Raw genomic sequence first — 20,971 nt, forward strand, 5'->3', positions numbered from 1 at the left:
CGCAAGACGATCTTGTTTATCGTGTCCTCTATGGCGCGCCGACGATGTTTCCAGAGTTGGAGGATGGACGATTTCTCGACGAAGAAGACGAAGTTTCGGTGATAGTCTCCAAGGTCCGGCGGCGTACCGAGGGTGTCAAGAGAGGAGATTTATTCCAGGTAGAACTGAAGGAGAAGTCCGGAGAAGTCTAAGGAATAGGGCGACAGGAGAGAGAAGGAGAGAGGGAGAGGGATCAGAAGAAGGGCGTCGCGGTTTCAGCTCTCTGAGAGGATAGGGAAACGTAGACAGATCAACTTACAGGGTTGATCATGCTCGTCCGAAGCTTCCTCGAGTCCCTCGAAATGCCAGGGCTGGAAGAGATGAAGCAGGATCGACGAGGCCACAGCGTGGTGGTATCCCCAGAAGGCGTTGTGAAAGTCGTCGACCCAGATGATTGCGAGCTCGAATTGACCGGGCTGCTGGTAGATGTTGGTTCGCATGTCCAGGAGGATCGACGCCTCCTCCTCGGAGAGCAGGACGTGGATTTCGATTCGCTCAATCTTGTCGAGAGGGAGGAGGAGGGGAGGATCAAGGTGCGTTGGAGGGATGCCTTCGATTTGCTTCTCGACGGGGCAGAGACAGCCGAGAAGCTGTAAAGATAGCAGGGAGGATTTGTGAGTTAGAACCTGGAGAGGTCTCCTGAAGAGATAGATGACAGTTGGGAGAGGGAACGAACGACCCTGGCGACGAAAGGATCGAGACGGTTTCGTAGAGGATTGAGCCAGCGATGTCGAGGAAGTCGTGGGATACGAGACACCAGGAGAGGAGGCTAGATCCCGAGGAGTGACGAACGATTTCCTCGATGAGCTCGTAGGGAAGCTGTGGCAGTGTCATTGACGTTTGGAGGGAAGGAGGGAAAAAGAGGTGAGCTTCAAGCTTCCTTTTCTCTCCCTCGACCACATCCCTCTCCGTTTCTTCAAATTTTCCCCGAATCCCTCTCTCGAGATCTACCAGGATCCTCCTTACCCATCCCAACACCCTCGGCAAGTTTTCCCTTACCAAAAAGTCCTTCGTCCCCAGCCATGTCCTCCACCATCTCTTTCCCTCCCTCGGACTCTGAGGCTCTTCCCTTCACAAACCTCGAGATGCCCAGTGTCAAGATGGCGGATCCGAGCGGAGGTTTTCGAGGATTGATCGCTCGATGCGATATTCCACGGGGACAAGTGATCGTCGTCGAGAACGCGACTTTCTACACCTCTATCCACGTCGGAAAGGAGATCAATCCCTATTCGTTCATCTGCTCCCTCTCTCCCTCCCACCAGCTTGCCTTCTTCTCAATCCCTCCGAATCCACTCATCAGCGATCCAGTAAAGAGTAGGATGTCGCAGTTGGTTCCATTCGCAGATAGAGACTTCAGGTTGGCTCACTTGTGAGTCTGCAGCTCGTTTTGGAGGAGGGAAAAGAGAGGAGAGGCGAGCTCACGTCGTCCCTTGAAGGATCGCTCGAGAACCATCCTGTTAACCAAAGCTCTTTCTTCTCTTTTGACAGCGGTCTCATAGGAAGGGCCGAACATGCCTGTGCTCCTAACACGTCTCGACAGTCTATGCCAGGTTCAACCACTCGTGAAAGTGAGCGCTCGAGCTTCGCTCCCTCTTTTCCCTCTCTCTTCCTCCCTGGCTCATCACTCTTCCTCCCTCCCTCCCTCTTACATCCATTCAGTCCTCCGAGCATCAGCTCATATCCGAGAAGGAGATCGAATCACCATCAGCTTCCTCGGAACTCCTCTTCCCTTCCTCGATCGACGTCAGGTTCTCTCCACCATCTTCTCCTTCGAGTGCACCTGCGCCCTCTGCCAACTCCCCCCCGAAGAACGAGCCGTCTCCGATCAGAGGATTCGGCAGGTCACAGATCTTCTCGAAACGTTGGATGAAACCGGAGGAGGATCGAAGATCATGTCAGCTCGAGGATCCGTCGGATTGCTTCAACTCGTTTCGTCTACGTTGACCATCGCGTCAGAGGATGCAGTCTTTCCTTCGGATGTATTCTCTCGTCTCGCCTACGCAGCACTGCAGGTCTGCTGCTCCTTTGGAGATACGAGTAACGCTGTGAAGTGGGGAGCGCTCTTGAGGGACTGGACGCGAGCAAGCGGAAAGTACCTCGCCGATTCGCTTTTGCCTACCCCTTCCGACTTGGGAGTCACCCTGATGGGACCTGTGGGCACTTTCCTCTTTCTGTAAATAACACAGTGACGTTGTACTGACTCCGAGCCTTCTTCCTTTCCATTTATCAGCCCGCATCGCTCGTCAATCACGTCGCGTCCATTCTCACTCCTCCTCCCGACTTCCGTTCGCCCGACGCTCAAATCCCGGCCTGCTTCTCTTCAAACGAGCTCGGATACTCAACACACACTACACTTCATCACAAGCTCTACTCTTCCCACGGACTCGTCGGTGGAGACGCAGACGAGCCGTCGACCTCCTCCCCTCCCTTCTCAGGACGCGACGATGCTCCTTCTTCTTCTTCCTTTCCGAAGGAAATCATCGAATCCACTCAGGAACCCTCCCAGACGGCTGATAGGTCGGCCGCCACCACCGGAGCACCTCCTTCGTCGGTTTCCGATTCACCCTCCATCCCGTCGAACGAAGACGACATCGTCCAGGATGCCCCACCTCCCGAACCCAATCCTCAACCTTCCTCGCCGTCGAAGAACCTCTCTCAAAGCCAAAAGAAGCGAGCTCGAGCCCGCGCTAGGAAGGCTTCCACCCTCAGCACCTCAACCAACGTTCCCAACGCCAACGTCGACGGCGACGCGTCCGCTCCCTCTCCCCAAACCGAAGTCGCTCAGGATCAACCTTCTTCTCCTCCCCCCTCCTCTTCCATCACTTCCCCTACTAAACTACGACAAACCACCTCTTCCGTCTCCTTCCCTTCGGTCACCGGTCAAACCGAATCCAACTCGCCCACCTCTCCGTTCCCTTTCACCTTTGCCACTCCTCCTCCCACCAACGACGCTCCCCTTCCCTCAACCACTCACGTCTCTGCTCCCTCCTCTTCTACCACCCAATCCATTCCCGAAGCCCCTGCCTCCGCCGTCGCTCCCGAACCCTCCTCCTCCTCCTCCTCCTCGCCCAAACTCTCGACCTCCCAGAAGAAGCGAGCAAAGGCGAAAGCCAAGAAGGCCGTTTCTTCTGTAGTCGAGGAACAGAAGGAAGAGGAGAAGGAAATGAGTTCGAAGCAGAAGAAGAACTTGAAGGATCGAGCGAAGGCGAGAGGGAGGGTTGAGAGTGAGAGTGACAGTGAGGGCGACGCGACGGAGGTGGAGGAACAGGAGGAGGAGGAGGAGGAGAGGGGGAGGGATCGAGAGGAGAAGACGCTTGTTAGGGATATGAGAGCTTTAGGTGATGGAGGAGGAGGAGGAGTTAGCGGTTTTGAGAGTGGGAGGGAGAAGGGAAAGGAGAGGGAGACGGTCGGTTGAGGAGATCGAGAGGGAGAGGAGATGCTACAAACTTCGCCTTCTAACGATTCATGAATTCTACCAGTATAGAGATTATACACGGACGTCTCTTGGATGTGATAATTAGAGAAAAGATGCGACGTCGTTCAGACTCCGACTCGAAAACAAGGTCGGAACTGAAACTTGCTCCTTCAACCGTCACTCCCATGTCTTCTCCTCCCCTCGTCGATATCGTGGATACGAATCCCCTCTCCAAGGGTCTCATAGCTATCGAGAACATCGTAGCTCGAACTTGGATCCTCCAGGAACGCCCTACGTTCAGCATCGGACTTCCTCAGCTGAAGACCCTTCGTCCAGATCCCCTCTCCTTCCTCTCCTCCCTCTCGTACGACCAACTCAACGCTCTCATCGCCATTCCTCCTACTACACCATCGGCCAACCCATCGATTATTCATGACAGACTTCAGCAACTGCTCCCCGTCTTCCCTTCCCTGAAGGACATCGTCGCTCAAAGATCGAGGTCGGAGGATGGACCGACCTTGCTTCACTTCCCTTTCATCTCGCGAGCCCGACACTCTTGCCTTCCCAATGCCGTCTTAGTTCGAAGGAACGATGGATCCTACGGTAAGCATCGTTCTTATCTAGGCTTCAACTCACTGGCCCGAAGCGGCTAGACGAGGAGCTCTGTGCAGTCGAAAGGAAGGAGATCTCAGCGAGCTCACCGTTTGTCTCCCTCCTCCTGCCTCTCTCTCTTCTTCCTCGTTCGAAACAGTCCTCCAAGCTACTCGGCATATCCCGAAAGGATCTCAAATCTACCTCTCCTACCTTCCTCCTACCATCGGATCCGCACCGTACGAACAACGACAACGTCTCCTCAAACTCCCCTTCCTCCACCCCACCGCGTCCTCCTGCTTTTGCACGTCCTGCCAACTCCCTCCAGCTGAACGTCAAGCTACGGACGAGAAACGATCGTCTCTCTACGAGGCTATCCATGCGGTCCAGGAAGAGGAAGGGAAAGGACGATCGGGACCTCTCTTCGTCGCAGAGACGGTCGAACGGATCGTGGACTTGGTCGAGACGGTCGTCGACGAGCCGTCTCTTCACTTCTTTCTCGTCCCTCTGTCCCGACTGGCCGCTCAGCTCCTCTTGACGGAGAGGGACTACGTCAGAGCTTTGGAGTGGGCGTGGTTCTCGACGAAGTTGGCCAAGATTCAGGGGCCAGAAGACGTGCCTAGGTTCTTCTTCGACAGGAGAGGTGGGAGGTCTCCTGCAGTTTCGCTCGTTCCTCTACCAGTGAGTGATCCTTTCTTTCCAGCTTGCGTTTCTACGGAAAGCGTTGTAACAGCTTCTTCTCTGCTTTGTTCGCCCTCCCAGCCTCAAAAGTTCAGACGCTTCGTCCACCAACTCTGTCTTCCACCCCGAGATTCCAACCCTTCTCCTCCCCTGAACACCACCCAAAACCCATCCCTCATCCACTCGATCATCTACCTCACTTCCCCTTCCTCAATGCCAGACCTCGAAACCGAACCCAAGCAGTCGAACGACCTTCCCTCCTCTTCTTCGACGACGAACGTTCTTGACCCACCGCCGAACGACGAGCTCATCGATGGAGCCAGCTCCTCAGGATCTACATCTACGCTCACAGGCGATCCGGTTTCGGAGATGAGTTTCCTCCCGGACGGCAATGGGATCGAAGTCGTCGGTTCAGCCGCGAAATCGAAACTCGTCGTCGAAACGGACGCGTCGGATCCATCTCTTCCTCCCTCCACCTTCGGCGCCGTCGCAAGCTCGAGCAGCAACCCTCAACCTCTTTCCCCGAGTCATTTCATCCCAGGATCCTTCCCTCTCTCGATCCCAATCGTTCCCTCCGTTGGCCCGTCGTCCTTGGATCCTTCGAGTGCAGCCGTCGAGACGCGCCGAGTCGAGTCAGGGAGCGTCGTCGAGTCGTCGTGACCTTCGAAGAGGGAGGAGGAAGTGAAGAGTTCCCCGAAGGAGAAGCAGGAGTAGGGAAACGGTCTTCGTCGGTTTGTGGGCGAGGAGGGTAGGGAAGGGAGACGCGACGGACGGTGGGCTTGTCCCTGTTTTTCTTTTTCCTTACGATCTAGTAAACTCACGAAGATATGTATACTTTTGTGCTCGAATGATAAACGCCGTCTTTGTTGATAGAGGTTCGAAGGTCTGCCAGAGGGAAAGCGAAAGCGGAGGCAGTTTGGTTGAGCTTGCTTTCAACTCTCCTTCCTTCCTTTCTTTTGACGCCCAACCAGAACAAGCGGCGATGGAGACTAGACTTGGACGAGCTCGAAAAGCGAGTCTCTAGCTTCTCCTTCTTCTCTATAGTCACTCACTGAACTGACCTGCTTCGTCGCTCCCTCCAGGCCTATCGATTGCAGCTTCTCGGAGTGAGTTCATCGAGCTCGAGGTCACCTCCTCCTTCCTCAGCCCTCCTTCTCGCTGTTCAGAAGCGCTCTCGTCAGAGTTAATAACCTTCTTGTCCCTTCTTGCACAGCTTCCAACTGAGATCATCCTCCGATGTCTGAGCTTTCTATGTTATAGCGAGCGGGATGCAGTAGTGAAGACGTGCAGAGCTCTTCGGATGGTGAGCTTCACGATCCTCCTTCTCCCTTCCTTCTTCCCCTTCATCCGTCTCAGCTTCCTGATCCACCTCCTTTGTCTTCCCCCACCAGGCTTCTGCTACCATCTTCTATAAAGAGATATGCATCAACGTTCAGAAGCCGAAAGAGCTTCAACTTCTTCGAGCTAGAGCCCTCGACCCTTGGGTCTCGCCGTGCTGCAGGTCCGTTCGCTCTTTTGTTCCTTCTCGTTTCCCCCATCTGTGACGCTCACACGCTTTTCTCTACTCCTCATTTGCTTGTAGACTTCTCGGTATCTCCATCAACGATCTAGACGAACCCCCTGAGCAGATCGATTCGTTCATCCCCTCCATCGTTCTGGCCCTCAGGAGCATGACCGGCCTCACCTCCCTCTCCCTCGCACCCTGCCTTCTCACCGACGAGGTTCTCGAAGCCGTCCGATCCAACTCCTCCATACTCTCACTCGATCTCTTCGGAGCCATCAATCCTCGGACCCTCCCCCCCATCCTTCGCTCTCCTCCCTCCTCGTCCGTTCCTCCTCGTCCCCTCGCCTTCCTCCTCGCCGCTTACGGCTCCTCGCACCCAGAGCTCGTTAGCCTAATCTCCCGCATCAACCAGGCCGGAGACGTCGTGGAGAAGATAGAAATCGACCCGGCATCAGCAGGGTTCCCCTCCTTCCTCTCCCCCGAGCTCCTTCCCTCCCTTCGTCGCCTCGAGATGGAGGTAGACGCCGACGCCGACGCCGCCGTCTTCCACTGGATCGCTACAATCCCCATTCAACTTCCCTCCCTCACGAAGGTCATCACCAACGTTGTCTCGGATTCTGGGAGATCGTTCTTCCTCTCGGATCGCTTCATCGGCCTTTCGAGGGACGACGCGTCTGTGAGGGAACTCGTCGAAGAGTGGAGCCAGACGGGAGTAAACGAGCTCGTATCCAAGCACATCATTAACGCTGGATGTCCCAAGATCGTCTCCCTCAAGCTGTCCCTCGGTAACTCTCGCATCCGTCGATCCATGGTGGTTTCGCTCGCTCAAGTCGTCGGTTCCATCACCGCTCTCACTGTTGGGAATTGGCTGCTTCGGTATGCTGCCATGTGGGAGGATTGGGTGAGTTCGTAAATTGACGAGTAGTCGAAACTTTCTTGAGCTCACTCTTCTCCATCTCTTTCGGCCTTGAAGGGAGCGACAGTCTCAGCCTTTGCCGCGTTCAAGTCCCTTCAAAGCCTCACCCTCGGATGCTCAGTAACTCCCACTCCCACTCTCTCCACCATCGTCGGATGCACCATCGGATGCGTTAAAGCTGCCTACCAACGTCGACCGGCCCTCAGGACGGACATGCTCCTCGTCGGCGGACTCGAAGGCCTCCGAAAGGTTTCGACGCGAGTCAACCTTCAACGCCTCCAACTCCTCGCTCCTCACCTTCCCGTCTTTACCACAGTGGACTGGATCATCGGAGACGAGGACGAACCCATCGTCTACTACGTCGGTGCCGTCGAAGATAGACATCAGGACGGGAGGAAGACGTTGTCGTTCAAGGACGTCGGAACGCGTTCAGACCATCATCGGAGCAAGACCTGGATGGAACCGAATTGTCTGCTCTGCGACATGAAATTTGGCGTCCGTCCTGACATAGATCAGACTACTCCCATCGATGCTCTGGTGGACTGTTCGGTGGAGGAGGTTCGAAAGGCGTTAGCCTTCGAAGGAACGGACCTCGACGCGTTTGATTCGAGGTCAGTCTCTTCCCTCTTTTCGTTCTTCCTCTCCTTCCTCCTTCCCCCACTGCCAGTAAGGGTAATTTTTAAACTTTTCTTCTCCCACCAGATCTCTCACCGGAGCTGAAACTCCCTTCGAGCTCTTCCTACGGTTCGTCGCACCTCCCTTTCCTTTCTTAATCTTCAACTCTTCTCCTCGGCCTCTTCTTCTCGAGAAGGAGTCCACGCCGCCCAGAGACTGATCGTCTCTCATCTTACCAGATCCGGATCAGCATCCAAGCAGCTTTGAGCAATGGTCTGAGGTCGGAGAGGGTTGGAAGTTGGGAGGATGGAGACGCGTCGGTGAGTCTCGTCCATCGTCGACAATGCTTCCACCGAGCTACCACCACACAAGCTGACCGACCTGTTTATCTCTTTGTTTCTAGGAGGGTGTAACGGGAATTGGTCTCGCAGATGGTGGTGTTCCTGTTTCTTGACGAGTTTCGATCAACGGTTCGTCCTCTTTCTTCTTTCTTCGATCTCAACGACCCCTCCTTGCGCAACCTTGCTCACTCATCTTCTTTTTTTCTTCCTTCCTTTAGACTTTCCGACTCAACGTCTTCGATGGCTCGGTCGGCATCGCATCCTCGTCTTCAACTCTCGAACAAACGCGTCCGCTCCCTCCCTCCCTTCGCTCGGTCGCCGTCGTCGTCGGTCGGACACGAGTTTCAGCAACCCCATCTTCTTCTCTCATCGCTCCGAGGATGCTCGGACCCTCGGATTGTATGGTTTGGGTCATGGAGAGAAGGGTTGGGAGTGCTGGCGAGTTCAACGAAGCGGAGGGAAGGGGAGTCGTCGCGGCGAGTCGTGTTTTTGTTTTTTGCTCTCTCTTTTAGGCTCTTTTTTTCTCACCACAATCATATCATACTCACGTATTTTCTCTCATCTCTGAGCCTCCGAAAACATACCTTTCCCTACCTCCTTCCTTCCTCTCTTCTCCACCCCGGCCGCTCGATACCCGACCTCCTCAGCTTCCCAACAGCTCACCTGCTCTCCCCTCCTTCTCCTTCCTCCTCCTCAACCACCATGTCCCGCGCAATGGAAGACATCCAAAAGATGCTGACCTTTCAGAGCAACCATCCCGATTTCGGAAGCGACATCATCGCGAGGGTCATCCCGATTTCTTCAACGACGGACGAGGGAGGACTGGGAGGGACGGTGGTCGTTGAGCTCGAGGTTAAGGAGGGTTCGTATCTCTCTCTCCTTCTTTCTCGTTTGCAGTCGAGCTGATTGGTTCGCTGTTGATTCTGGGTCGGTAGACATGCTGAACATCAGCGGGTTCATCCACGGAGGATGCGTTGCTTTTCTGGTGGACGTGTGAGTTGAGCTTTGGCTCTCATCTCCTCCCTCCCTTTCTTCCTTCTCCCCTACGCTCGTTCCTTCTCACACTGACCTCCTTTGTTCATTCTCGCACACAGATGCTCCTCCCTCCCCCTCGTCCCAATAATGACCGACGACTTCTGGGCCTTCTCTGGTACGCCTATCATTCTTTCATCCTCCTCGAAGCTCGAAGCTCGAACCAAACAAGTTCCGAGCTCACCTTCCCTCCGTCCCTCCTTCCCTTCTTTTTTGTTTCGTTCAAACGAACTACAGGCGTCAGTCAAGGAATGAGCATCCTCTACCATTCCGGAGCTTCAAAGTTCGTCTCTTCCCTGCTAGTCTCTCCCTCTCAGCTCTCGTCCGCTCGAGCTCACTTTCGTCCGTGCTTCTTCGTGCTGCAAGAGGCGACGTCCTCGTCATCACCTCCACGCTCCTCAACGTCGGCAAGAGACTATCCAACATGCGGTGCGAGGTGAGCTCACTTCCTCCTTTTCCTCGTGTGGTCGAAACGAAGGCGGCTGATTAATCGCGTCGTTTCCCGTCCTTCGCCCAAAAAAAAAAAAGATCCGTCAAAAATCCACAGGCCTCTTGGTCGCTTCAGGCACGCACTCGAAGGTAGACATCTTTTCTGGAAAGGCTAGTAAAGTGAGCTTGGTGGTAGGGGAGAAGTCGAAGCTCTAGACTAGTCAGCTGGTTGCAACCTCCGACGCGTCGCTTTTTTTTTCCCTTTCTCTCTCGTTCGATCTCTCTGTCTCTCTCTCTTTTACCCTCCTGGATAGACTAGACTAGATTGGCTAGCCCATTTTCGAATCGTCTCGCTGGAACTCTAGACCTGGATCGTATAGATACACCCCTTGCTCTTGCCTCCCTCCCTTCTTGCTCTCCTTCGTCCTTCTCAGCTCCAAGCCGTTCTCAAAAGTGAAAACTTCCACATCGACCCAGAAAAAAAAAGTGCACAAAAACAAACGAGGAAAACAGAGAAAAAGGGGGAGGAGGAGCTTTAAAAAGATCGTATACCCCACCAGACTACCCAACTAGAAAGCGAAACGAAACGGAAACCAAAAAAGAAAACGAGAGACAGTCCCAACGAAGCACACGGAAAGAGAAAACGCCAACGATCTAGTGATCGATGATGGAGAGGTTTCCGGAGATCAACTCTGCGTGAGACGAAGGCGAAGGGATGGGTGGTCAGTTTGAGGCAACGGGAGGGAAGGGGAAAGGAAGGTGGGTGGGAGGGGGGGGGGCGAAGAAGCAGAGAAGGTTAAAGGGACGCACTGTTCTCCAAGATGGAACCGTCGGGGATCGAGATGGTGTTTCCTTCGTTGGCGACGATGATGACGGTACCACGGAGGGTCTGTTCGAAAGAAGAAAAAGGGGAAGCGAGTTAGTTTGGGGAAGGACGAGGGAGGGAGGGAGGAGGAAAGGAGAGGGGAACGAACAATGTTCTTTCCGAACCAGACGCTGCGAGAAACGAAGAGGATCCAAAGTCAGTTTCGAAGCTCCAGTCGGGATCCAGCAAGAAAAATCTACTTACTCTCCGTTGATAGTAATATGATCCGCCTCGATGATGTTCGGGATCGTCTTGAACCGCTTCTGGAAGTTTGCGACCTTCTTGAACGTATCCCCGAGCTTCACCACAGGCGTCGTCTGGAAGATCCTCTCGGGGTTCATGACGAGCGCTCCGTGCTCGAGCGAGTAGAGGTCCGAGGTGATGAGGAGGAGATCGGAGCACGACTTGACGGGCAGGAACCGGTTTCGGGGGACGTTGATTCCTTTGGCGTTTCGGAAGTGCTTGATGGCGGCTCCGACGGCGGTCTCGAGCTGGATGACGGCCTTGCCGTCGTCGGTGACCTTGTTGTTGACGCTGGAGGGAGGAGAAAAAGAAAGAAGGGAGGGGAGGAAGGGTGTGAGCGGAGGGAAAGGAAGGGAAGGAAGACGCGTCGAAGGGAAAGGAAAGAGAAGAAACGAACATGATCTCAAGGGAAAGCTCCTCCTCCTCCATAACTCGCTTGATAGCCTTGATGTTGACCCACACTAAACATCGGCGAAAGACGAAGCGAAAGGATCATCAGTTCTGAGCCCAGCAAGACGTAGTCGAAGCAAGTCGAAACCCAACTCACAGTTGTTGGTGTTGAAGATCTTGAACTTCTTGATCGACTTGAAGTCCTCCAAGTGCTCAGAGGGGACCTGAGCGACCTCGAGCAATCGAATGTGTCCATCGACGTTGACGAGCTATCGCCACCCAACCACGAAAACGAAGGTCAGCTCAGCTCAACTTGGTTTGCTTCGACCTCTCCTTCCTTCGTCGCGACGAGGACTCACAGTTCCACCCTTAACATCAGCCTTGGTCTTGTCGGTGACCTCCATGAGGTACTCGGACTGCGAGTCCTCCATGTACTGTTCATTCGAAAAGAAGAAGGCAGAAGCTCGTCAGTCTCTCTAGCTCGAAACGAACGAAGCCAGACGAAGAACGAGACGCACCTTCAAGATCTTCTGATCAACAACGGCTCCGAGGTTATCGACGTTGGAGACGAAGAGGTACTCGATTCCAGCGGCGATGAGCTTGTCGAGCATACCACAGTTGGAGAGAGCGTCGAAGATCTGGACGAAAACGAAACGAGGGAAGCTCGTCAGCTCAGACCTCCAACCGACGTCTCTTTCCCTCGAAGGGATCTCTTGAACGTACATCTCCGTGACCAGGAGGGTACCAGTTGGACTTGTCGGAAGCAGCCTCTCGGGGGCAGGGGAGGAGGGACTCCTTGTCGACTCGAGGGTATCGAGACTGGTTGAAGGTCTGGAGGGAGAGAGAGAGGAAGCGTCGAAAGGTCAGCTCGAGCGAGGAGCGAGTCGAAGGAAGGAGAAACACGAACCAAGATGTTGATGTTGTGGTTCTGGTACTTCTGGATGATTCGTCCGGTATCCTCGTCGGTGTTGAACGAGTTCATGAGGATGAAGGGGACGTTGCACTTGTCTTGAGGAGGGAAGAGAGGTGGCGAGGGAGGGGAGCGAGGTCAGCTTTCGTTCTTCGTCTCGATGCTGGGCTCGTTCGAACTAGGAGAGGAAACTCACTGGCAGAGTTGAGGTGCTGATCATCGTGACGAGTGATAGAAAAGGAAACAAGAGCTCAAAGTCAGCTCGAAGAGATCAGAGGGAGAGGAAGGAAGGAGAGGAGATGGGAAGTCGAGACTCACCTCAATCTGTCGAACACTGAGATCCAAGAAGGTCATACCGTCCCTGACCTCGATAACGGACTTGGGTCCAACACATCCCATGGTAGTTCCTAGCATCGTCCCAAAGCAACAGCAGAAACCGTCAGTTCAGCTCTCTCTTTCAATGCCGTCGGCTCTTTCGCCTTCGAAGCTCGCTCCCTCCTCCTCCCTCCCCTTCCCTTCCCCTCAACCTCCCAAATCCCATTCCGTGAACTCACCGAGACCTCCGTTAAGCTTCAAAACAGCCAACTTCCTCAAGATGGATCCATCGGTGGACTCGGGAAGGTCGGCGTAAGGAACGACCTGCTCAGCGGCGGGAGGGTTGATCTTGTCCCAGACGCTGCGACGAACGAACGAACGAACGAGTCAGGTCACGTAACGAAGACGAGGAGGAGTGTGGGGTGTGGGAAAAGGAAGGGGCAAAGACGACTTACAGCTTCTCTCCCTTTGCCTTCTCGAGGAGGTATCGGTTGAAGAGGAGGAAGAAGGAGTTCATCTGAGCTTCAAAGCTCTGTAGGGTCCCCATCGCACCAACCGAAACGAGACCGACGGGTCAGTATACATGCTCGCTTGCTCTCACGCACGTTTCACAATCTCTGCTCTCGAGCCCTCTGTCTCTCTCTATGCAAAAGAGCAAAAGCGGAGAGAGAGAGAGAGAGGAGGGAGCTTGGTCGGATCGCGCTCCCTTTGTTGGGGGGTCGAGCGAAGGAAGGAGGTCAAACGGAGAAGGACAAGAACGCACCTTCTTCTGAGCAGGATCCTGAACTCCAGCGACCATTCGGTTCAACTCGTTTCGCATGGCTTTGGCGGCGACTCCAGTGGTGGCAGATTTGAAGTCCTGAGAGAAGGAAAGAGAGAGGTTCGAGAGGTCAGGTTGGGCGTGGGGAAGGAGGAGGGACGAGAGAGAGAGAGAAAGAGCTTACCATGGCGGAGTGACCTCTTTGACGGGAGGATTTGATTCCGCTGGGGTAGAGGAGAGGAGAGGAGAGGTGAGCTGGTGGTTTGAGAAAGAGAAAGAGAGAGAAGGAGGAGGAGACGAACGTGGAGGGAGCTTCGAGAGTGGCCATTTGAGTGTGATGGAGAGATGAGATGGAGAAAGCTACAGAGCGAGAGGAAGAGAGAACAACAAGAGGACAAGTACGATTAGTATGCAGATCTCATTTGGTTATCTTCTCTTCTTGGACAAGATCTCAGAGCACCGCTTGAGCGGAATCTCTACAAGGAACGGAGGGAGGGAGGAGGGGAAGGAGGAGGCCAGGCCGCTCGAACCCAGAGGCGATGGCGGCTCTCGTTCCTTTGGTCCTTGCTACGTTGGGTCGAGGAGAGGAGCGAGAGGGAGAGTCGACACTCACGAGAGAAAAAAGAGAAGAGAAAAAGGGAAGAGAAAGAAGGGGTTGGGAGGGAGGAAGCGTTCAACTCTGTGACGTCGAGTTTCGAAAAGTGGCTCATCAGTGAAGGAGGAGCAGAGGGAACCGGTTCGTTCGATGTTGAGATGGCTCCGAGAAGGGCGATCTCGGTGGTCTCACTATGTACTGGGAGCAAAACGAGAGGAGACGAGGGAGGAGGAAGAAGGGAAAACCAAAAAAAATCTGCTCCAACCTTCTGCACTACTGATCCGTGTGGTTCTCTCCTCTCTCGCTCCTCGAACCTCGTTTATTTATTTATTTTTGGTTTCCCTTTCTTTTTCCTTGATCCGAACGCGCCTGCCTCGCTTTGGGGCCGAGATGGAAAAAAAGTTTCTTGTGCCTTGGGTTTCTTCAAGGGTTTTTCCCTTTCCTTGAGAGGCTCGCCCCCAAATCTCAGCGAAACAACGAACCCCTCGTCTTCGATCTCGACGCGTTCCCTCTCTCTCAACTCGACTGGAACAGATCTAAAAAAGCCATGCAAAAGGACAGAAAGGAGCGAGGAGATAAAAGAAGATAAACCGAAGAGAAGATAATGAAAAAAGGGCAAAAAAAAAAAAAGCAAGCATGCGAAACCAAAGAAAAGAAAACAAGGAGCGAACCAAACCAGACGCGTCTCCCTCCCTCCCTCACACCCCCCCTCCTCCTCCACCCCCACCACCCAACCCCTTCTCCACCGCCAACGCCTTCCACGCTCCCCACCCTCCGTTCCCATTCCCATTCCCTCCCACCTCACTGCCCCCCTCGTCCCCACTCCCTCTCGGACTCCCATCCTCGTACAACCCTCCGACGACATGACCGAACCCTTGTCCTCCGTACCGACCGCTTCCGCTTCCACCGCCTCCCGTCGTCCCAGCAGCCGCGCCGAAGAAGGATCTCTTGATCTTCTTCACTTTGGGCTGGAACCCTTGAGGTCGTTTCAACGGAGGACCGGGCGCTTTGGCGAGGAGGATCGAATCGATCCCGTTCTGCGTGGAGTGGTGGCTGTTGGAGGAGGGCCGAGGGTTGGTGAACAGCGGGGAGGAGTACGGATGGGAAGAGGGTAGGCCGGAAGGGTGGTGGGCGGTTGAGTGAAGGAAAGGTTGGAGGAGAGGACGGGTAGGGTCCGCAAACGGTTTTCGAGGACGAGGTCGGGAAGAAGAGGAGGAGGAGTTGCCGTTCCGGATCCCGGTAGAGAAGTGGGCGTTGGATCGATGGGAGGAGGGGAAGCCGTCGTCGTCGTCGGTGTCCAGACGAGAGGAGGACGCGCCGTCGTCCGAGTCAAAGTCGCGCTCCTCCGAGCGGGAGGGGAAGGCGTTGAGTTGTTGGAGACGTTCTGCGAGTTCACAAAAGAGAAGAAAGAGAGAGAAGGGTTGTGATGTGTTAGCGGACGAGGAAAAGAGAGGGGAGGGAGAAGCAGGATGGGGAAGAAGCGGGAGGAGAAGAGACGCACGATTGATTCGAACATCGATCTCGCTCCCGTCGTCTGAATCCTCCGCTCCGAGGATCCCGATAGCTTTCCCGACGGAAGTCCGAGGGACTTCGTGCATTCCTACAGAGGGAGCGAAGGGGAGGTGGCGGAGGGAGTCGATCACTCGAGTTCTTGAGGAGGGGAGACGAGACGAGACGGGACGCGATGGACGAGGGTCAGTTTTGGGGCTCGAAAAAAAAGGCGTTACTGTGGAAGCGAACGATAACATAGAGACGTGAAAAAGGGAGAAAAGGAAGAAAGGGTTGCTACGTACTTGATGTTCTCGAGATACTCTCGACTGTTCTGGTTGTCCTGGTTGTTGGCGAGGACTTCGAGCTTGAACCGAGGACCAAAGTATTCCATGCTGGTAGAAGGAGGATCGAGATCAAAGGTCAGTGAGGGCTGCTTAAGAGGTATACGATAATGAAAGGGGACGGACTAGTCGTTGAAGGGCAAATTTTCGTCGAGATCCTGACCGAGAAGCAGGCCTGTTTCGTACGTCCAGGTTCGAGAGACGTTCTGTTTCGATTCGAAAAAGGGAGAAGAGGCGACGAAAGGTCAGTGAAACGGTCTCGGGAGGCAGCCTTGAGGGTTTTTTTTGTCGATCTAGAAGTGATAGAAAGTCGAGAGAGTCGTAGGGAAGAGGAGCGGGGGAGGAACGAAAAAAAAAAAGTAAACAAACCTTGGTCGTGTATCCTCCTCCTCCCACCACGAGCATCGGAAGGTTGAACTTGCTGACGAACTCGACACACTCGGCATGACCTATCATCCCAAAGGAAAGCACGAGTCAGCCAGTATTCCTCGTCTCGAGAGGAGAAGGGAGAAAAGAGGGAAGAGACGAACCCTTCATCGAGAGGTTGAACACTCCGAGCTTGTCTCCCGACAACGAATCCGCTCCGCACTGCAACACCACAGCTTCTGGACGGTACCACTCCATGATGTGCGAGATGACCTGAGGAAGCAAGAAGGGGGAGGTTTCAGCGAGAGAGAATCGAAGGGGAGGAAGAAAGGCAGGAGAAAAAACGAACGGGTTGGAAAATGCTCCGATACGTTTCGTCTGTGATTCCGTCTCGCAGAGGAACGTTGACGGCGTAGTTCTTTCCTTTTGCGATTCCGGTATCCTGTAGAAGCGACGAGAAAAGGCGCGTCGAATCAGTTTGAGTGGAAGAGAAGAGGAAGAGATCGAAGGACGAACCCGAACGTCTCCCGTTCCCGGGAAGAAATCTCCGTACTTGTGGAACGAAGCCGTCATGACTCGATCCGTCGAGTAAAAAGCTTCCTCAACTCCGTCTCCATGATGAACGTCGATGTCGATGTAGAGAACTCGAGGGTGAAAGCTGCGAAGAGATGGGTCGGACGAAGAAGGAAGGAAGGAAACACGACGAGTCAGAACGAGGTCGAAACGAAGAGGGAGGAGAGTTGGACCTACCGAAGGAACTCCAAAATGGCGAGAACGATATCGTTGACGTAGCAGAAACCAGAAGCCTCTCGCTTTTTGGCGTGATGCAGCCCTCCAGACCAGTTGATGCAGGTGTCGGCAGCGCCAGCGTTCAGTCGTTCGGCGGCACCTACAGGAGTCAGAAAGGAGGTAGGAAGGAAGTTGAGGAGAGATTCAAAAATTATGTAGGTGGTAAGAAGAGAAGGAGGAGACTCGGTCAGGTGGTAAAGCGAGATGAGGGGAGGAAGAGGAGGAAGGGACGAGATGGCGCGAAGAGAGTTTGACGAACCGATGGATCCTCCTGCTGATATCGAGCAGAACTCGAAAAGACCTTCCCATGCTGGACAATCCTCTCCTGTCAGGACTGTGGAACGAACAACAACGCAGAAGAGGAAGAGCGATCAGCAAACGAAGGAAGAGTCGGGGCGTCGCGGAGAGGTTTGTTTTGAAAGCGAGCGCCGACGTAGGTCCAGAGACTCGACTAGAACGCTTCGATCCCTTCCCAGAGGATCGAAACCGACTCTTCTGGGTGATCATGAGATCCGGGAGAGTAGAGAGAGACCTACATCTCGTTCCACTGCCCGTCAAAGCCTCAACCGTTTCCGGAGTGACCCTCTCGAGGAAGTTGATGTATTCGTCCGTGTGGAACCTCGTCATCTGGTCCGTCGTAGCTCTGACAGGTCGCTGGATATCCATGATAAGAGCAACGAGTAAGAAAAGCAAGCAAAGGCAGGAAACAACAATCAGTGGGCTGAGAACGAGGCGAGCGCGAGGAGTTCCTGTTGCGAGTTTCTATACTCACGAAGACGTCCATCTTGTCCAGCAGTCCATAGTTGGTAACCAGATTATGAGTCATTCGCATCCTATGGGGTTTCATTGGGTGTCCCAGGCCAAAAGAGTGGTGTCCGACCTCGGCTTTGGTAGCAAAAGCGAAAGACCAGGATGGGTCAGATCGAGCTCGGCGAGCTTCGCCATTTTCTCCCTTCCTCTGCGGATAAAACTTCAAGAGAAAGGTTGTATACTCACCATCGTAGTAGCTGCAATCGATGGGAAAAAGTTGGTTAGCGTTATCTTTGGCGGGAGATTAGTTATGGACGAATCCGTTCGAGGGAGGAAGGGAGGAGAAAGAGATTCAGCCCTGGACTCACTACGAGACCTTCTTCCCACTCTGAGAACGCCCAACTTTTTCTTTTACGTCTCTCTGCTCCTTAGAAGCGTGATTCTCTAGATCCATAACCTCGAAGCGTGGATTTTGGGAAGGGGAGGGGAGGAGGAGGCTGTAGAAGTTGAGAGGGAAGAAGGACGAAAGGTGAGCTCGTCGCTACTGTTCCCCGTCGTCAGGACCCGAAAGGGTGCAGGAACGTAGATAAACAGCTGAGCACGTAAAAAAAAAATCTTAACAACTCTTTCGTCATTTGAAAACAACGGGAAGGTATTAACTTGAAAACTTATCTGGGAACAACCCTGCGTCGCCGACTTGACGACCTCGAGTTCCTCCCTCCTCTTCTTCTTGCCCTCAACCCTCACCCTCCAAACCTCTTTCCCTCGACTTCGCTCTTCTCTCTAGCCTCACTCGAAACCTCCCTGGTCCTGGATAAGACTCCTGATCTCTATACATCGAGATGGTGAGTCTGAGCTCTTGTCTCTTCTTCCTCTCGCCCTCCTCCGAGCTCACCTCGTCCGTCCCCTCCTCGTATGCTCTCCCTCCCTTGACAGACAGTCTGCCCTTTCTATTTGAAAGGAACGTGCTCCTTCGGATCCAACTGCAGGTGAGCTTTGACTCGCTCTCTTCTGTCTTCCGGCGTCGTGACTCTCAAAACTGATCGTTGATCTCTCGGTCGACTCGACCAGGAATGAGCATCCTGCTGGGATGGAAGGCAGGGGAACTATGGCTGCAGTTGGAGGCCCTAGATTCGGAGGTACGTAGTCTGTATCAGGCTTGGAGAGACGCTAATTCTTGGAAGCTCAGGAAGGAAGGAAAGTGGGAGCAGAAGAGGTCGCTTGTGATCTCGAAGGTGAGCTCGACGTCCTTCCTTTTGCTGATCCTTGCCTTCTTCCTTCCCTCCTTCGTCGAATCAGGATCAACATGGGGGAACTCCTCGGTCCCTGCTAAGCCCGTAGCTGCTCCTGCTGCTAGCGAAGGTCTCAAGTTCACGTTCGTCCTTCCATGAGCTCGACGCTTCCTTCCCTTCTTGCCTCCCTCTCTTGCGTTCGAGCTCACCTCTCTTCCTTCCACTTTCTTCTTCGCCCACAGCAACGAGATGCTCATCACCGATCTGGATACCGATCGACCTCTCTGGAAACTCTCCTCCTATGGTCCTTCCCACTCCGCCAATCTCGTCGAAGGAAAGGACATCAGCTTCGAGGAGTTGAGGATGAAGAGTCTCGAGACCGGAGGGAATCAAGCTGCCTATGTTCGTCCTTCTTGCTCTCGGAACTCGCTTCTACCTCAGAAAGCTGATCTTCGATTATCACTTTACCAGGTCCAAATCGAGAACGATCTCTTCGCCTCCACGAACGCTCAGTACCAAGTGAGCTCGTCGCGCCGCTCTCGTCCCGCCTCTTTCTTTGCTGATCTGTCCCTTCACCTTGCGTCAACTCTTGCAGAACGTCCGACAAAACATCCAAGGAGCCGTCCAACACGCTCACAACACCTACAACGCCAAACATCCTTCAACTCCCTCCTCCTCCTCCTCAGCCTTCGGTTCTTCCTCCTCTTCAGCCTTCGGTGCTCCCTCTTCGACGTCGACCTTCGGAGCTCCCAAGCCTAGCGCATTCGGAGGAGGAGGGACAGGTGCCTTTGGATCGTCGTCGCCGTCGGGCCCGAGTGCATTTGGAGGAGGAGGAGCGTTCAGTGGAGGAGGAGCTTCAGCCTTCGGTGCACCGAGCGCGTTCGGAGCGAGTGCAGCTCCCACCTCCTCCGCCTTCGGATCAGCCCTTAAACCTCCTACCTCATCAGCCTTCGGAGCTCCCTCAGCTTTCGGAGCAGCAGCACAGACAGCTCCTTCAGCATTCGGTTCCTCCTCCCAACCCGCCTCCGTCTTCGGTTCCTCCCAACCAGCGTCCGTCTTCGGCGCTCCTCCCACCTCCTCTCCCTTCGGAAACTCCTCCCAAGGTCCCTCGGCCTTTGGCTCCACCTCCAACGCTCCATCAGCATTCGGAGCTGCTCCTACTACATCAGCTTTCGGGTCCCCTTCCACCATCCCTCCTAAACCATCAGCCTTCGGCGGCTCTCCCTCCTCTGCGTTCGGCGCACCCTCAACGTTTGGAGCTCCTTCAGCCTTTGGAGCATCAGCAGCACCTCCTCCTCCCTCGAAATCAGCCTTCGGAGCACCGTCGGCGTTCGGATCTTCCTCAGCCTTTGGAGCTCCTTCAGCATTCGGAGCAGCAGCATCACCACCAGTCGCGTCGTCGTCGTCGTCCGCCTTCGGAGCACCAAGTGCCTTTGGAGCAGCTCCAGCGTCAGGATTCGGAGCCTTCTCGTCGTCAGCACCGAAACCAGCAGCGTCGACGAGTGCCTTTGGGTCAGGAGGGGGATTCGGAGCGTTCAGCGGAGGAGCAGCAGCCCCAGCAGGAGAAGGAGGTTCAGCGTTCGGCGGTCAACCGTCAGCGTTCGGAAACCCACAGCCAGCAGCGGCGAGTTCCGCTTTCGGTCAACCCCAACCTCCTACCACCTCAGCATTCGGTCAACCGTCCACCATCTCCTCTCCCTCTTCAGCCTTCGGTCAAGCTCAACCACAACCTTCGACTTCAGCGTTCGGTCAACCTCAACCTCCCTCCTCTCAATCCGCGTTCGGTTCTCCCTCCCAACCTCCTACCACTTCCGCATTCGGTCAACCAGCAGCACCGGCTTCTTTGGTGTTCGGAGGAGGAGGAGGAGGATCGTCGGCTTTCGGGGGAGGAGGAGCAAGTGCGTTCGGAGGGGGAGGAGGAGGAGCGTTTGGAAGTGGGATGGGAGCGGCGATGAAGAAGGCTTTGATGGAGGATCCGTTCCCTCAGTCGGCTCCGAAGATGGAGGAGCTGTCAGACGCTTTGAAGCAGGCTTGGGAGAGGGAGGAGTTTGATGGGTTGAAGGGGATACCGATGGGTTGTCCGCCGTTGGGAGTTCGATGAGGACGAGGGGAGGGGAGGAGGAGGAGGACGCGATGGGATCCGAGCTGATGGCATGTTTTCGATTTTCGGAAAAGGGAGACTGGGAAAGTAGAGAGCTGACCTTCAACCACATCCTCCTACGGAAAGGATGAGAAAGAGACGGGCTCAAGTCAGCAACGCGACGCGACGAGGAACGAACAGTAGAGGGACCGGTGGAAAGACCCCCCCCCACAGTATTAAAGCATCGATGTCGAGATAGTCTGCGGCGAGATACCATTGAA

At 54.5% G+C, this 20,971-nt stretch overlaps 7 protein-coding genes across 7 annotated transcripts; 4 read left to right on the plus strand and 3 right to left on the minus strand.

Annotated features, from left to right (window-relative positions):
• Positions 1-149: 149 nt before the first annotated feature.
• Positions 150-873, minus strand: BDY24DRAFT_417533 (uncharacterized protein; the record flags this gene model as incomplete). Its single annotated transcript, XM_076643727.1, has 3 exons — positions 150-187; positions 299-629; positions 712-873. The coding sequence occupies 3 exons, from the start codon at positions 871-873 to the stop codon at positions 150-152; spliced, it is 531 nt and encodes a 176-aa protein (XP_076494096.1).
• A 188-nt stretch (positions 874-1,061) lies between these two features.
• On the plus strand, positions 1,062-3,454 carry BDY24DRAFT_417534 (uncharacterized protein; the record flags this gene model as incomplete). Its single annotated transcript, XM_076643728.1, has 4 exons — positions 1,062-1,408; positions 1,528-1,607; positions 1,699-2,192; positions 2,270-3,454. 4 exons carry the CDS (start codon positions 1,062-1,064, stop codon positions 3,452-3,454), a joined length of 2,106 nt encoding a protein of 701 aa, XP_076494097.1.
• Positions 3,455-6,813: 3,359 nt separating this feature from the next.
• On the plus strand, positions 6,814-7,887 carry BDY24DRAFT_398098 (uncharacterized protein; the record flags this gene model as incomplete). Its single annotated transcript, XM_076641643.1, has 3 exons — positions 6,814-7,131; positions 7,204-7,762; positions 7,851-7,887. Coding segments are annotated over exons 1-3 (689 nt in total), but the record flags the coding sequence as incomplete, so codon positions are not given.
• Positions 7,888-8,107: 220 nt separating this feature from the next.
• BDY24DRAFT_398100 (uncharacterized protein) lies at positions 8,108-8,615 on the plus strand (the record flags this gene model as incomplete). The annotated part of the gene is made up of 2 exons (XM_076641644.1): positions 8,108-8,231; positions 8,321-8,615. Exons 1-2 carry the CDS (start codon positions 8,193-8,195, stop codon positions 8,612-8,614), a joined length of 333 nt encoding a protein of 110 aa, XP_076494099.1. The 5' UTR covers positions 8,108-8,192.
• A 1,602-nt stretch (positions 8,616-10,217) lies between these two features.
• On the minus strand, positions 10,218-13,374 carry UGP1 (UTP glucose-1-phosphate uridylyltransferase; the record flags this gene model as incomplete). The annotated part of the gene is made up of 17 exons (XM_076643729.1): positions 10,218-10,255; positions 10,374-10,452; positions 10,538-10,559; positions 10,633-10,962; positions 11,069-11,132; positions 11,219-11,330; positions 11,421-11,495; positions 11,580-11,699; positions 11,785-11,892; positions 11,969-12,069; positions 12,168-12,183; positions 12,290-12,378; positions 12,526-12,647; positions 12,742-12,818; positions 13,050-13,145; positions 13,231-13,270; positions 13,349-13,374. The coding sequence occupies 17 exons, from the start codon at positions 13,372-13,374 to the stop codon at positions 10,218-10,220; spliced, it is 1,515 nt and encodes a 504-aa protein (XP_076494100.1).
• Positions 13,375-14,339: 965 nt separating this feature from the next.
• BDY24DRAFT_443623 (uncharacterized protein) lies at positions 14,340-17,924 on the minus strand (the record flags this gene model as incomplete). The annotated part of the gene is made up of 14 exons (XM_076644781.1): positions 17,747-17,924; positions 17,625-17,635; positions 17,401-17,513; positions 17,165-17,282; positions 16,888-16,962; positions 16,590-16,728; positions 16,356-16,497; positions 16,189-16,281; positions 16,004-16,112; positions 15,843-15,922; positions 15,600-15,679; positions 15,435-15,524; positions 15,143-15,291; positions 14,340-15,025 (listed from the first exon to the last, which is right to left on the minus strand). The coding sequence occupies exons 1-14, from the start codon at positions 17,830-17,832 to the stop codon at positions 14,340-14,342; spliced, it is 1,971 nt and encodes a 656-aa protein (XP_076494101.1). The 5' UTR covers positions 17,833-17,924.
• A 198-nt stretch (positions 17,925-18,122) lies between these two features.
• On the plus strand, positions 18,123-20,784 carry BDY24DRAFT_398108 (uncharacterized protein). Its single transcript, XM_076641645.1, has 7 exons — positions 18,123-18,223; positions 18,315-18,367; positions 18,450-18,517; positions 18,678-18,753; positions 18,853-19,012; positions 19,082-19,129; positions 19,206-20,784. The coding sequence occupies exons 1-7, from the start codon at positions 18,221-18,223 to the stop codon at positions 20,709-20,711; spliced, it is 1,914 nt and encodes a 637-aa protein (XP_076494102.1). The 5' UTR covers positions 18,123-18,220; the 3' UTR covers positions 20,712-20,784.
• The last annotated feature ends 187 nt before the right edge of the window (positions 20,785-20,971 follow it).

Source organism: Mrakia frigida (genome assembly GCF_051309035.1).
Source record: "Mrakia frigida strain ATCC 22029 unplaced genomic scaffold BDY24scaffold_29, whole genome shotgun sequence".
In the NCBI taxonomy this organism is placed as follows: Eukaryota; Fungi; Basidiomycota; class Tremellomycetes; order Cystofilobasidiales; family Mrakiaceae; genus Mrakia; species Mrakia frigida.